Here is a 15055-nt window from a genome sequence, read left to right on the forward strand (position 1 = left end):
CACCTGAAAAAAGTGGTGTAAACAGAGCTGTGTCCCATTTCGTTGGGTCTTCTGGGACAGCCTGCCACTTGCACTTAGTGTTCAGTACCACTACAGCTCTCCACCAGCTGGGTGGACCTGCATCTGTACAAATGGACACTGACCATGCCCAGCCTCACAGTTAAATTGTTCCAGAAAGATACCATACTTTCTGCTGTCTCAAGAGCCACTTTGCATTATGGCCACTCTGACAAAAAGGATATCCACCTGGCAGTCTCTGACTTCTGGCACAGGTCTGACCCTTCTCACAATTCCTGTGAAAGCCAGGTGCCCACCCCACAACACTCTGACCTCTCTTTAGTTGCATGTGCTCAGGTCTTATTTTATAGATAAGAAAACCAAGAACCGGCCAGGCGGTGGTGGCGCAGGCCTTTAATCCCAGCACTTGGGAGGCAGAGGCAGGTGGATTTCTGAGTTCGAGGCCAGCCTGGTCTACAGAGTGAGTTCCAGGACAGTCAGGGTTATACAGAGAAACCCTGTCTTGGAAAAAACAAAAAACAAAAAAACCAACCCCCTCCCCAAAACAAAAAGAAAACCAAGAACCAGTGTGGGCCCAGCCCTGCTCCTGGCACAGAGAGCCAAGAGAGTTTGCCTCCACTGTGCAGCAGCTCATTCCTGGGGTTATAGAAGTCTTGACATCTTTGTTTATTTTATTTTATTTTTTTTTCAGTTTTTTTGACACTGGTTCTTAATGTAGCCCAGGCTGTCCTGACACTTCATGATCCTCCTGTCTCCACCTCTCAAATGCTGGAATTATAGGCATGGGGACATCTTGGGATATCCATAAACTTTCTGATATAAAGAAGAATAAGTGCCGGGGGTAGTCACTCAGCAGTGCTGTCTCATCCAGGCCCCTTTTCACTTCTAGGAAAACTGATTCAGAAATGCTAAGACACAGGATTGTAAAGTTACCAGCAGCTTATCCTCCCAGTTATTTTAGTGACATTTAAATGATAACTACACACACCCCTTCCCCCAAACCGGGGTGTTATAGCCACATTCTAAGTTGTACTTATGTTAGCATTTCTGAAAGAAAGTTCTGCCCAGAGTCCTGTAAGTCATTTGGTCCCACTGAGCTGAGGCTAGTCCATCTTGCCTTTGGGAAAAGAAGTCGATTTGCATCTCTTAGAAGCTATCAAAGCCAGGAAAATTTAGGGGGTATTTGTATGGCAGCAGTAGATGCATTTAGGTCCCATTGGTGAAAGGGGCTGGTAAGCAGGGCTGGGTGTTAAGTGTAAGACAGAAACTTCAGTTTCTGTGTATGAGACAAGTTTTGAGCAGTGTCACAAACAGGTCTACATGGCAAATGAGTAGACCAACTCCTTCTACGAACAATCTACTACCTAATGTCAGGGCTACTCTCCATCTCTACAGGGAGGAGTCGGGATGAGCTAAGAGAGTCAATGAGAGTACACACTGCATAAGTTTGGGTTACACTGGACCTTTGCTTGAAAAGACATTTTTGAAAACAGAACCTCCCTGTATAGGCCAGGCTGCTCTCAAACTTGCAATCCTCCTGCCTCAATCAATCTCCTGAATGTTGGAATTAAAAATATCTCTAACTTTCTGTGTCCCTGATTGCAGACCTTCCTGAACTTTCCTTTGACAATCCCATCATAACTTATCACCTGGCATGTCTACCCACTTTAAGTCAATTAAGTCATTGTCATCTATGGCAGTGCCACACAATGAAGGTGACAAGTCACTCTCCAGGGGAAAAGAGTTAGCAGTGACTTGTGTCCAGTTCTGTTTTGTCTTCTCACCCTGGCGCTGGTTCACTCACGGTCTCATTCGCTCTCACTCCCATCAGTAGTGTCTGAAGAGGAACCGCTGCTCTCAGCCAACGCTGCCACTTTGCAGGACAGGTTTTTAGAATTTACAACTAGAAGAGTCGGTATTATTGAAAATAGTTTAGTATAGGTTAATTACCCACACCCATTATTTTGGTTACTGTAGCAAATGTTCCATGGGTCTAGCTCTGGTTTTCTTGCAAATTAAGCAATCAATGAGCAGATAAATGTCTGCTCTTAAACAAATAGTCCTAAGGAATAATATCGTAAAAGAAGGTGTACTATGGAACTGACGGTATAGCTCAATGGTATAGTGCTCTCCTATCATACATGAAGCTATGGGTTCTATCCCCTCAAAATAGTTGAAGACGCATGTTCATTACTGAGGGTTATTAGAACATCCAGCACCAAGACCAACCCCGGTTTTTGTTAATTGACTATTTTCACAAAGAGAATCTCCAAGAACAGCTTGTGTCCACCCAATCTCCCTGCCCCGCCCCGCCTCCACCCGAGAAGCAGGGCCTGTCCATCTCACCCTTGGAGAAAGGGCTGTCCTCCTCACGCTCCTCCCAATGGTCAAAGTCAAAAGCCACATTAGGATTCTGTGTAACACAAGAGTGGACGCAGGAGCGTAAGTGCAAGGTGCTCACAATCAGCAGCAGCCAGCCTCAGGCACACCAACTCACCCTTTGCTTGAGAAGGCCACACCAGCATTCCTGTTTCTCTTTTGCAAGTGTGATTAGAGGTTCATCATCTTTAATTATGCATTTGCAGTCATCTTTCCTTATGTCACCTTGCAGTTCCATATCAGCCAAGTAAAACTTGTCTCCTACCCAGGCACTAGGTTTTCAATAAAAATAAAGTCAGCCATCTAAAATGTTGTATGTGATTTTAATTTTACTTTATCAGATACACACAAACCTACCTGAAAATGACTCTATCTGTAAAGAATTTACACTTATAATCCTTGACATTCCTTATTTTTATCTTTAAGATGACCACATCATCTTTTTGGAACCACTTTATTTGTGGGTGAAAGCTAGAAGGAAAGAAAAGGGTTTGTGCTGTGAGCATAAGGCTCCAGGCTGGGGGAGAGTGGCTTAGCAGTGGCCGCAGGAGAGCTGCCCAGGAGCAGGAGCACATACCTTCTTACATGTGGCTGCCTAGCTTTGCTAATGGTCTCACTGCCAATGTCTTCAGATAAAACTCCTGCACAAAATCAATGTTAAAATGTCCAGATTATTTATATACAACATACACACACACATTTTTGGTACCCAAGGCAAAGCAACTTTTACATGCATAATTATGTTGAGTATAAATTTTGTCAGGCGGTGGTGGCGCATGCCTTTAATCTCAGCACTTGGGAGGCAGAGGCAGGTGGACATCTGAGTTCGAGGCCAGCCTGGTCTACAGAGTGAGTTCCAGGACAGCCAGGACTACAAAGAGAAACCCTGTCTCGAAAAAAAAAAAAAAGAGTATAAATTTCAGCTGGATGTGATGGTACACTCACAGATATGTAGAGATATGTAGAGAGACCCCATCTCAAAAAACAAACACAAAGAAAACAAATTTCATTAAAACTCGGATAACTAGTAGTAAATATTAGAAGAAACTAAAATGCATATCATTTAGGAAACTGACACAATAATCGAAACTATAATAAACTTTCAAAGAGTAGACTCTAGTACAGCTGCTCTTGCAGAGGAGCCATGCTGGACTGCTAGTGAACAGGCATCCAGGCCTGCTGTGCCCTTCGCCCACAGGCTTCCAGAACAGGCCAACACTCAAACAGAACAACTGCTGAGAAAACATTCTCTAAGACAATGGAATCAGACTATCTAAAATATTCAGAATATAAAACAAGGCTCTAGGTTTGATTCACAACAATGCAAAAAAAATTAAGCAGTCTTAATCATAATAGCACCTATTGAGAAACCACCTTACTGTTCTCAGTAAACCCTTGGTACAAAATAAACACTAGTAATTCATATTATAGAATATAACATAACAATTAAACCACATCACTGGCTGCAATGCTACAGATTGGAGGAAGCTGCAGTGTATGTGACATGCTTCCAACTCAGCAAAACTGGCAGTGATAGGAACAAGAAGGAAAAGGTGGGTCACTGGGGAGGTCCTGCAAACTTCTGGCCAGTAGACTTAAGTATGGGTGTTCCCTTCCCTGGTTAAACACTCCCCACGGAGACAGCCACACTGTTCAGTGCTGTCCGTGTGGGCTGTGCTGTGTTTAATACATCAGAAGAAGGGAAGCCTAAATATGGGAAAGTCACAACTTGAGGTTAAGCTTCTTTTAAATACAGGCACTCACGAGGCTTTTGGTTGTCTGAGTCTACCTGGGAACCAGCTCCTCTTTCTGTACCTCCGTCTCCTTGCTGAGTGCCCTGCAAACACACAGTGTCTTCTACTGTTGTAGGTATCCTGAACAGAAGAGGCAGAGGTTAGATGGATTTGAGGAGACTCTGGCAAAAGAGGGTACAGACATCAAACAACTCTAGGTGCATCCTGAAGTCAGACCGACCTGGAATCTATGTGGGCTACAGATAGGAGTGCAGGCCAGTCAGCTTTGCTTAGTGTGCACTTGCTGTAACCAAGCACACTGGGTGGGAGTGGGGTGGGAGGGACACCTGATCAGAGAAAGCTGCTTTCTCATTTGCTCAGCTGGCCTTTCCTTCAAGCTCCTTTAACTGGGAAGGGGAGCACATGCAGCTTCTCCACTCAGGAGAGAAGAGCGCAGGTGCAGAGCTAGTTTCTCCCCCTCCCCACCTGTCTCCTCGAATGTCATTCCCAGGGTCTAACTTATTACTAGTGTGGGTCAACTTCTAGAAATATTGTTTTCATAAAATTTAAATATCAATGGTGTAGGAGCAGGGTGGTGACTCTCTAGCTCTGAGGTCAGTGAGGCAGGAAGGTCTAGAGGTAAGAGTAAGATGTGGCTTCAAAAAATATTCCATTCATATCTTTATGCACAGAAATCCACTAAATCAAATACAGCTCCCTTTCATTTTTGCTTATTAGCTAATTAGAGATTACTTCATCCAGGTGAACCTCTTTAAAAATTTTTACACACACACACACACACACACACACACACACACACACACACACACACACATTGTAGGCAAGAGGGTGGTACACACCTTTAATCCTAACTCTTGGAAGGCAGAAACAAGCAGATCTCTTGAGTTCAAGGACAGCCTAGTCTACACAGTAAGTTCTAGGACAGCCAAGACTATGTATAGACCTTGTCTCCAAAAAAATTAAAAAATATGTATCACTAATCTTTTAGCTCTTTAAGTAGATAATCAGTTGTCTTAGGGTTTCTTTGCTGTGACAGAACACCACAACCAAGAGCAACTTGGAGAGGAAAGGGTTTATTTCAGTTTACAGTTCCATGTTACAGTCCATCAATGAAGGAGTGCAGGGCAAGAACTTAGACAGGGCAAGAACTTAGACAGGGCAGGAACCTGGAAGCAAGAGCCAATGCAGAGGCCATGGAGGAATGCTGCTTACTGGCTTGCTTCTTGTGGATTTTCACCTGCTTTTCTTATACAACTCAGAACTACCAGCCCAGTAGTGGCAGTATCCATAGAGAGCTGGGTCCTCCCTCCCCCATCAATCTCTAAGAAAATGTCCTACAGGTTTGCCTACAGCCCATTTTATGGAAGTATTTTCTTAATCCAGGTTCCCTCTTCCCAGATATGTCTAGATTTGTGTTAAATTGACTAAAACAACCAGCACAGAAGTCATGTTGTTCAAAATAAAAAATAAAAAGGTTGATACCAGGGAACATTTCCTTGCAACCCCACTCCCCAGTTCCAGTGCTTATGGATGACAATGCAATTCACTGTGCACAGGCTTTTAGAGAGAACTTACGCTGACACCTGCATGACAGATACAGTCATCTCTAAAGAGAGTAAAGGCTTACTTTGTCTCTGGAGGCTTCTGTTTATATGAACCTAGCCCACAACCCTGGACCTGGCAAAGGGCCTCCATCACTGCCTCCACCAAAGCACTGACCTCCCTCCCATACTGGATACAAGCATGCCCACCCACCCCAGTCTGCCCCTTCCTCCTTACATGCCTTATCTTGAACCTCACTCCAGGACCAGGGACCCTCCTCCTTAGCTGCTTCCTCAGTACAGCCTTTTCTTTCAGTGACCTTCAAACATACCATACCCTAGAGTAAACTCTGGGCCTTCTCTCTAATGAGCTGGTCCCACCCAGACATCTCGTCTTCTCCACAGCATCAGAACTCTCTGTCACTGCATGTTAGAACCCCTATCCCTGTCAGCCTCTCAATCCCGCGACCTCTCATCAGGCAGAGTCCAGAACCTCCTCCTCTTCCTATCCCAGGGGCCACCCCCACCTGCCTACCAATCTCACTGAGTATCATTTTATCTCCTCATTCCCATGCTGCTTTCCATTCTGAATACCTCTGACATGTCCAAGCCCAACTACATAGGCAGAGATACCAAACCTGCCCACTCATGTTAATGAGCCACACTTGCCTGGCTCCTGATTTCTTCTCAAAGTCTTTCTTCTTATAGCCCTAAAATTCCACCAACACCCTCTATCAAACTCTCCCTAAACTTGAAAATCTAAGTGCTATGTAATAGGAGTCTCTTTCCAGACTACTTCATCCTATACCTGAAAGGCTCTGCATTTGTCTCTGCCCTGACCTTGGTTCTGACTACAAGCAAGTTAAGATTCTCTCTGTTCAATTCCAAGGCCATAGTGTGAAGAGGACTTGCACAGCTATGCCCAGAGTTAGGATTAAATCCCACCAGCATCTTCATTGTTAAAGAATACCTTATAGTAATAGGAACATTTCTTGTTTCTTTGAAGTATGAGGAAAACCACTAGTATCCTAATTCTACAAATATCTAATTTGCTTCAACAAAAGCTCAAATCATTTCACATTACAAACTATTTATCTTTGCCAGATTCTTTGGCAACCTTCCCCTTCATCTATAATTTAATAACCTTCCAAGGTCACAGAGGATCACCACAGTGAACCCAGAGGCCGACTGGGTCCTCACACCATGGCCAGGGCTCCAGAAACACAGCAAACAATTTCAAGAATTGACAAAGGTGATTATATTATGTTAAATCACTGTACAGCAAAGGACATAATAACTAGAGTAAATAGAAAGCCTACAGAAATGGAGAAATGTTGTTGCCAACTACACATCAGACAGGATGTATAAAGTATTGCAAAATTTAAACACAAAACAACAAAATTATCCAGTCAATAAATGAACTGATAAACAAAAGAGCAGTAGGCACTCTAAACTGCTGAGCCCTCTCTCCAGCCAGCTCCACTCTCTGCCACCCATAGCTTTTACTTGCACGTTCCTGCTGGCAAATTAAAATGAAGCAGAGTAAGCAATAACTCGCAGTTATGAATAGGAAGGTAGATTCTAATAACATAGAGGGTAGATATCTGCCTAGCTCTAGTGCTGTTTAAGGCTTGCTATAAAAATAAAGGTTGTGTGTCTTTTATCCAGGAACTAAGTAGTTAAAGGGGGATTTGGAATAAGACTTTCTACAAGAGACTGGATGAGAAACTTTGCCTTATGGGTATACCTTTACCAGTTTCTGCAAATGTGATTCGCCACCATTTTCAGGGAATCTCAAAATGGATTTGAACAAAGTCTATCAGCCTGGCCAGTATTTAATTAAAGTTTGGTTCAAATTTACAGTAGTGGTCTTATTCTCCAAAAGTGGGATTAACACTTCTCAGAGTGACTTCACTATATATGGTTATTTTTAAGATTGCTCAATCCCTAACCCTGAGAGCTGGCCCTGGGGTCATGAGAGCAGGAGAGAGATGGCCCCGCTCCTTACCAGCTGCAGCACTCAAAAGCATGGGCTCTGCACCTTGCCTGGGCAGCACAGTAGAGCTGGCCCTGGTGTATGGGGATGTGGGTAAACTGGCCCTTGGAGGGCATGAACTCAGGAAAACTGGCCCTAGGGTCATGAGAGAGGGTAAAGATGACCCTGCCCTTCCACAGCTGCAGCACTGGGCAAGCTGGCTGGAGCAATGCTGGAGAGCTCACCCTGTTGGTGTGGTTGTAGGAAAGGCTGACTAACTCAGCTACCACCAAGGCTCAGATCCAGGGCTTCGGCTGGCCCACCCTAAATCTATTCCATCTATAAGTTGCTGGGGCAATTCATAAGCCAAAGCTGCAGGATCTCCTTGACACAGACAACAACAGGATATCTGAGAAGAGTCCCAGTGAAGATATAGGATTGATAGTGTAGGAGAATCCAGAGTCCTCGAACCAGCCCAATGATTTACTGCAATGAATATTTGCAAGTAGAGATGTGTAGACAAAGGTGTATACTGTGTGACACACTGTGACACACCACAGCTTCCATGACAAGATTTCTTTTTATGTTTTATTTTTTATTTTTATTTTCTTTTGGGGGTATTGCAAGAATGGAGGGCAGACAAGATGGGGAGATGATTGGGATTGGGGTGTATGATGTGAAATTCACATAGAATCAATTAAAAGTTAAAAAGTGAAAATGAAAGACCAAAAAAATTGTTCTACCTATTGGGAAATATTTACATTTATTATATTTTATATGTTGTGAGGAGCACTGCATCTCTAGCCAAAATGGAGGTCAGAGGACAACTTTCAGGAGTAGATTTTCTCCTTCCACATGAGTTCTGTGGATCAAATTAAGGTCATGAGGCTTGGTGGCAGTGCCCTTACTCCTTGAACCATCTTGCAAATCCACATGGGCATTTGGGCTGGCTCAACAGCCGCATCTGTGTGACACCTCAACAACAGCCAAGGCATGCAACCAATAGCTGCCCATCAGTAGGATACAGAAAATGTGGAGAATACACACAGTGGATTTTTCTTATCTGTAAAACTTGAAATCATGTCATTTACAGGAAAATAGAACTGAAAATAACTGTATTAAGTGAAATAAGCCAGATTCAGACAAATATTGTATCTTTACTTTCATATATAGAATCTAGATTTTTAAAAAGATGTCAGAGTAGAAAGGTACTACCTGGGGGAAGGAGAATGGGAAAGACAAGGGGCAGAAGCAATAGAAGGCTATGGAGACACGGTCAAAGAGCACCATGTGCATGTGTGAAAGCGTCATGACGAAACCCATCACTTCCTGCAATGCACACTCATGAAGAAGGAAAGCTGGGGCAGCAGTAGCAGTAAGCACAGCTCACTTCCACCTGCCAGAAGCCATCATGAAGCACAACAGCAGATGAGCAGGAGAGGGTACATGGAAGCCTCCCTCACCAGCAGCACACAACATGAGCTTGAGGACATGTTTAGAAGGGACAGTAATCAGATCAGCAGCTCCATACAGAGTATAAATCAATTGTATGCTCAGTGTGTGATAATGTAGTCAGAAACAGAGCAGAAAAGCATACGTTTTCCACTCAAATGAAATGCACATCCAGGGAGCGCCATCTCTGTTTTCCCCTGGTGTCCTCAAAGTACTGTACTTTGAGTATATCAGAGTGTACTATGAAACTGCACATTGTGTTATCTGCAAATAAGATGTCAACAAAGTCCTTTCTGTAGAAGAAACAATTAAAACAATATGCCTGAGGCTTGCTTCTATCACTCCAGCAACATTAGCGGGGTAAGCTGTGTGTAGGACAACAAGACACCCTGAACCCTGAAAGCTCTTAAAGCTGAGGGCTACAACATGGAGATTCCTCGAACTTAACACTTAGGTTATGTTTTGTAAAACCAAACAGCTTTTCCAAAGGGAGACAGAAATGCACTTACGAGGTCTGGCCCGGAAGGTCCTCAAAGGCTGGCAGTTTAGCTTCTTTGTATAGTTTTTTCAGTTGTTCTAGGTGTTCTGAATTATCAATACCCATTCCCATGGACAAAATTTCAGCTCGAACATTATAATCAATGATAGAAGTTTTTAGATTTGAAAGTTTTGTAACATGCACCTTCAACCAAAGGGAGGGAAAGTAACATTTGTAAGTGTCACATTCTGAATCTTGACTGGGTTACCAGCACTCTTCACAGCCTCTTGTCCTCCTAGATGCACTCAGATACATGTCTCAGTATGCAAGGCTTCCTACAGCAACCAGGTTGGTTTTTTTTTTTTTTTTTTTTTTTTTTTTTTTTTTAGCAACCAGGTATTTTATCAGTGAGGTGATGGCGGAATCCTCTCAAGACTTACCCCATACTGACAGCAGGGTTCTGCTGCATTATGGGCAGAACTCTGGTATGATACCTTAGTGGACAGCAATCTAGGAGGCTATTACCAGATACAAACCCTTTGTGCTTTCTTCCTTCTTCCTTTCCTTTGGCCTCCTTGACAAAGTTCAGATTCCTCATGTGCCTTGAAAAGACTCCTCATACCAAGGCTCCGAGTCCTAAGTTCTACACCATTGTATCTACTTGTCTTTTCTCCAGCCAAAGCATTTCAAGTTATGCAATTTAAGTAAGACTTGCTATGGAAACCCACACCAGTGAGATTCCTGTGTAGTGAAGTGTGGATAGAGGTCAGGTGGAAGGACAGGTATGGGGACAGGCTGGCCTGCTGAGCACACACTCCAACTGAGGGATGCACCAAAGAGTCTACCTCCACTCAGAATGAAGGCGAAGGAGGTTGCTCTGGGAAGACAGGCTGGGGTGCTGCTACCTTTTGTTATGTCAGTAGACATCAGCAGTCACCTTACAGCTGTGGAAACAAGTTTTCAAGTGGGTTTTCATTTTTGTTTCTTCCTTAGAAACATTTATTTTTATGTATATGGATGCTTTGCTTACATGTATATCTGTGTATCATATATGAGCCTGGTACCCACAGAGGCTAGAAGAGAGCATGAGATAGTTGTGAGCTACCAAATGAGCGCTGGAAATATAACCCTCCAGAAAACCAATAGTGCTCTTAAGCACTGAGCCATTCTCCAGCCCCTCCTTTTTGCTTCTTATTCTGATTGTATTAAAAAAACACACACAAAAAACCCCATTGCTTAATAAAGTTTCCTTTTTTTTCTAAAAAGAACTACGATCCTAATTATGACAACACTATTTTAGACTCCTAAATCACTCTACTTACCTGCTCTAGTAATTGATATTTTTCTTTCCTAAAATGACTTTTTCTCTAATTCATAAATCTTATATTTAACACCCCCACTTTAATGTGTTAAAGTTTTCACAACCATATGAAATTTATTTTCAACAGATGGGAATTGAATTTCTTTAAATATTTTAAGTAATCAAAACAAGTAAGGTTTATGTGATGCAGAAGAACTGTGAAGAATTCATGAGGTGCAAACAGAAAGGGATAGTGTCAGCAAAGACATACAGGCCACATGTCACTGGGTCACATTTTCTTTTCCACACTGGCACCACAGGGCCTTTTTTTTTCCACATGTGGAACTCAAGGGTACAGTATGGCCTTAGCACATAGTGGGGGCTCAACAAATGCACAATGAAGCAAAGGGGCAGAAGTGGTGAACACAGGAGCAGCTCTGAGTGCCAGGGACCGGTCTCCTCAGTAGTGACTGCCCTGCATGCCCCAGGGCTTTAGGAACTAGGACAGGCAAGCATTCCAGCTATAGACTCTGACCTGTGACTTCTCAAATAGGTTGGGCAGAAGGCTCAGAAATCCATGTAATGATCTGTGATTCATAATTAAAAGTATAAAATGAAGAACCCCTGTAAATATTGGAGAGTGCCATGTGCAATAAGGAAAGGTTCATGAACTTAAGTTACAGTACAGATGTGCATTACACACAATGCCCACATGCACTGTCACCATGAAAAATATCTCACCACACAAAAACAAAACCCATACCAAACCCATGACCCAAATAACATGAGAAACATCTCCCCTATTACAATACCTCAAATAAACCTCCATTTCTAACAACAAACTAGAATATTTTTGATCATTTCTGGGGCCATCCAAGCAGATTTCTTTAGATGAAAAACCCAAACACTTACCATTGGATCAATCCAAAGGGTATTTCCCAAAGCCAGGACCACTTTGGCATCATGCATTTTCCCAACAATTTTATGATGAATGTATCTAGTAACCTGAAAAAAAAATCCCTGTTATTCAACTGAGGCTTTAGGCAAGCATCTTAACTTGCATATGCCATATGGTACATAGGACATCGTACATATTGCATCTGCTTCTCATAACAGCTCTATGAGATCAGCCTCCTTTCTTATCAAAGATGAAGCAGAGTTTAGCAAAGTAGGTGTGCAAAGATGCAGGAACTTTCCCAAGACTGCATGTGAGTTCTGTCACCAGGAGGAGGTCTATGCCTTTGGACCTGTAATGCTGTTTCTCACTACGGATGGTGGACCCATCTCCTCTATCAACCTTTAGCACATTACCACTTTCCTCTCAGGAAAGGCCACAACAGACAACTGACTGAATTATTTCTCATGCTTTTTTAATCCCTATAAAGCAGGACAAGAGAGAGTTGGCCCTTGTTGTGAGATGGTTTCAATGCCCCTGGGGCAGTGAGTGAATTGGGAACAACTCACAGGAGAGCTTATCCCATGTGCTGTCTAGTTTTGTATCAGTTTGATACAAGCTAAGTTATTTGAAAGGAGATTGAGAAAATGCCTCCATTAAGATCTGGCCATAAGGCATTTTTAAAATTAGGATTGGTGGATTAGAATTGATGAGGGAGGCTCAGCCCATTGTGGGAGGGGCCATCCTCAGCTGGTGGTCCTGGGTTCTACAAGAAAACAGGCTGACTAAGCCAGGGGAAGCAAGCTAGTGAGCAGAACCGCTCCATGGCCTCTGCATCAGCTCCTGCCTCCAGGTTCCTGCCCTGCTCCCTTCAGTAATAGACTACAGCACGGAAGTTAAACCAAATAAACTCTTTCCTCCATGGTGTTTCATCATAACAATTTAACCCCAACTAGGACCTCCCATTTCTAAAGAAGGTTGTCCTTCAGTGAGACTCTTGGTCAAGCCATCTTTACAGACCAAAGGACTGTAAAGAGGACAAGGACTATGACCTTCCTGATGTGCAGAACTCAGCATGGCACCTAATATACAATGGTCATTCAGTAAGTTCTTATTAGAACAGAGGAGGAAGATTTCCAGGTGGAAAAGGCTATCACTGATTCAACTTAGGACTTCAAGGTTGCATCTAATCGATACTGACTCACTGCCTAGGTAGTGTTTAGTCTTGTTTAAAATACAGCCAGTTTTCAATTTGCATCATAATGGCAGATCTCATCTCCCATTAACCAGCTTCCATAAATTTAACCTTCTAAATCAGATGCATTATTATAAACGGAACTCATTGCTTTGGCAATAAATGGCCCCAAATCTATCTTAGACTGCCATGTGACTCTGAGTGAAATGGTCCTTAGTGTTACATTGCATTTTTCTTTGCTGTTGGTACCCTAACTGACTGATGACATTCTTGTGATCCCCTGTATCTTTGTTACCTGTTCTGGCACACCTCCCCTCCTTCCCTCCCTCCCTCTCTGTCTGTCTGTCTCTGTCTCTCTCTGTCTGTCTGTCTCTGTCTCTGTCTCTCAATCCATGCTCCCAATCCTGACAGAATCATTTGGCTTGTCGAGGGAAAGTCCATAACCTGTGCCTCTATTTGCACAAGTACTCGCATTGTCTTCCTTTTCAAACTGACCCCATTCTAAGACAGAACACTGATGACTAAGGCTACATTGCCAGGAGTCCTTGATGCCTCTAGTGTGGTGCTAGAGCTCAGTTACAGTGGCACACAGTAACATTCAGGACCTCAGGAAATCTTGAACTTAAGACTCAAATAAACACCAGGAACTATGGTCCCAGCTACCTATGAAGCTGACCCAGAGGACTGTTTGAATCTAGGAGTTCAAGACTATCTTGGGCAATACAATGAGACCTCATGTTAAAAACAAAAACCACTCTACATATAGAAACTCAAACTAAGTAGCAATTCTTTTTATGTTCTGGGTTAAATGTACTGCCAAAGTCAATAAAACATAAGAAGCTAAAGTAACCCACCTTTGGGTTCCATTCAATTTCGCTGTCAGCTGGTTTAACCCTACAAACAATGAACTCCACAGCCTGAGGGGGCAGAGTGTGGAACTTCTCTGGGAGCAGCAGCAGCTGGTCTCTTGTGATGAGCTTGGTCCTGCCTTCATCTATGAATTTCACCAGGACACTCCCCAAACCCCAGGTGTCTTCCTTCTGGCTCACCTCCAACACCTGAACCCTAAAGAACAGCAGGGACATCAGAGAATCCAAAAAGGAAGCCTCCGCATTCTGCTATACTGTAGTTTTGCTCTACTACAGAGGAGTCCTTAACTGAAAGACTGTCTAAAGCACACACAACCATAGAACAGGCAGCACTTCTGAACAGAACGAACCCTGTATCTGATACTGTATGTAACAAAAGTTAACACAAGAGAGACTCTGGGTTCTGAGAGGAGGCTAAGAATGCAGGCCATGTGTATTCTGAAAGGTAGGTGCAAATCAGCACATGGGTGGGGCGCTGGACACTAACTGTGCCATCCACTGAGCTGGCCTTAGACAACTTACTCAACCAGACCATGGCTCCGCTTGCTTTTCTGAAAAGTGAAAGCAGTGCCTCTTCTATAGGAATCTGAGAAAAATTCAATGACTTGTAAGGAGTGTGTGTGCTACACAGTGATGGACCAATAACTATTTAGAGTACTGTGGCCACTGTACTATGTTAAGGACATACAGGAGCTAGCATGGTGTCCTATGCACATCTGTACTGGAAGTTTTGTATGCAGTGTACAAGCACCACCTTCCTGGGGGGTGGCCAGGCTCAAGGTTCATGCACTCCATAACAGACATTGGTGAGAATAAGCATCAACACTACTTAAATTACTCATGTCTCACAACTGTAGAGAAGAGATTACAGATAATTTACCTCTGGAAAAGTGTTTTTTCTTCTAATCCATACAACCCCAAATTCTCCACCTTTTCAGCAGCTGTTTTATTATTGGGATCTTTAAAATATTCATTCATTTCTGCATTGAGAGTTTCATAAAGATCCGCATGTTTATCAATTATACGACCAAAGTAATTGGTTGCATTTGAAATGTAAAAAGGTATTACCTGGAATAAACACAATGAATACACGTAGATCATTGTGGAAGACAATGGAATGAAACCCATGCAAGTGACAGCTGCAGCAATCAGCCAGCACACCAGGACCCCAGGGTATGCACAAAAGACAGAAGAATAAG

The 15055-nt window shown here is 43.1% G+C and overlaps 1 protein-coding gene across 8 annotated transcripts in view; it reads right to left on the reverse strand.

The window, feature by feature from the left end:
* Positions 1–471: 471 nt before the first annotated feature.
* The window catches only part of Tdrd12 (tudor domain containing 12), an 81793-nt gene continuing 67209 nt past the window's right edge, over positions 472–15055 (reverse strand). For all 8 annotated transcript variants that reach the window (XM_031386205.1, XM_031386207.1, XM_031386208.1 and 5 more), the window contains 10 exons: positions 14737–14924; positions 13842–14052; positions 11810–11902; positions 9629–9801; positions 4162–4271; positions 2975–3038; positions 2755–2868; positions 2516–2669; positions 2365–2431; positions 472–1921 (listed from right to left, as the gene is read on the reverse strand). In XM_031386205.1, the coding sequence (XP_031242065.1) occupies positions 1827–1921; positions 2365–2431; positions 2516–2669; positions 2755–2868; positions 2975–3038; positions 4162–4271; positions 9629–9801; positions 11810–11902; positions 13842–14052; positions 14737–14924 (1269 nt within the window). In that variant the 3' untranslated portion in view covers positions 472–1826. The remainder of the gene's footprint in view (positions 1922–2364; positions 2432–2515; positions 2670–2754; positions 2869–2974; positions 3039–4161; positions 4272–9628; positions 9802–11809; positions 11903–13841; positions 14053–14736; positions 14925–15055) is intronic.

Source organism: Mastomys coucha, unplaced genomic scaffold (genome assembly GCF_008632895.1).
Source record: "Mastomys coucha isolate ucsf_1 unplaced genomic scaffold, UCSF_Mcou_1 pScaffold21, whole genome shotgun sequence".
NCBI lineage: Eukaryota > Metazoa > Chordata > Mammalia > Rodentia > Muridae > Mastomys > Mastomys coucha.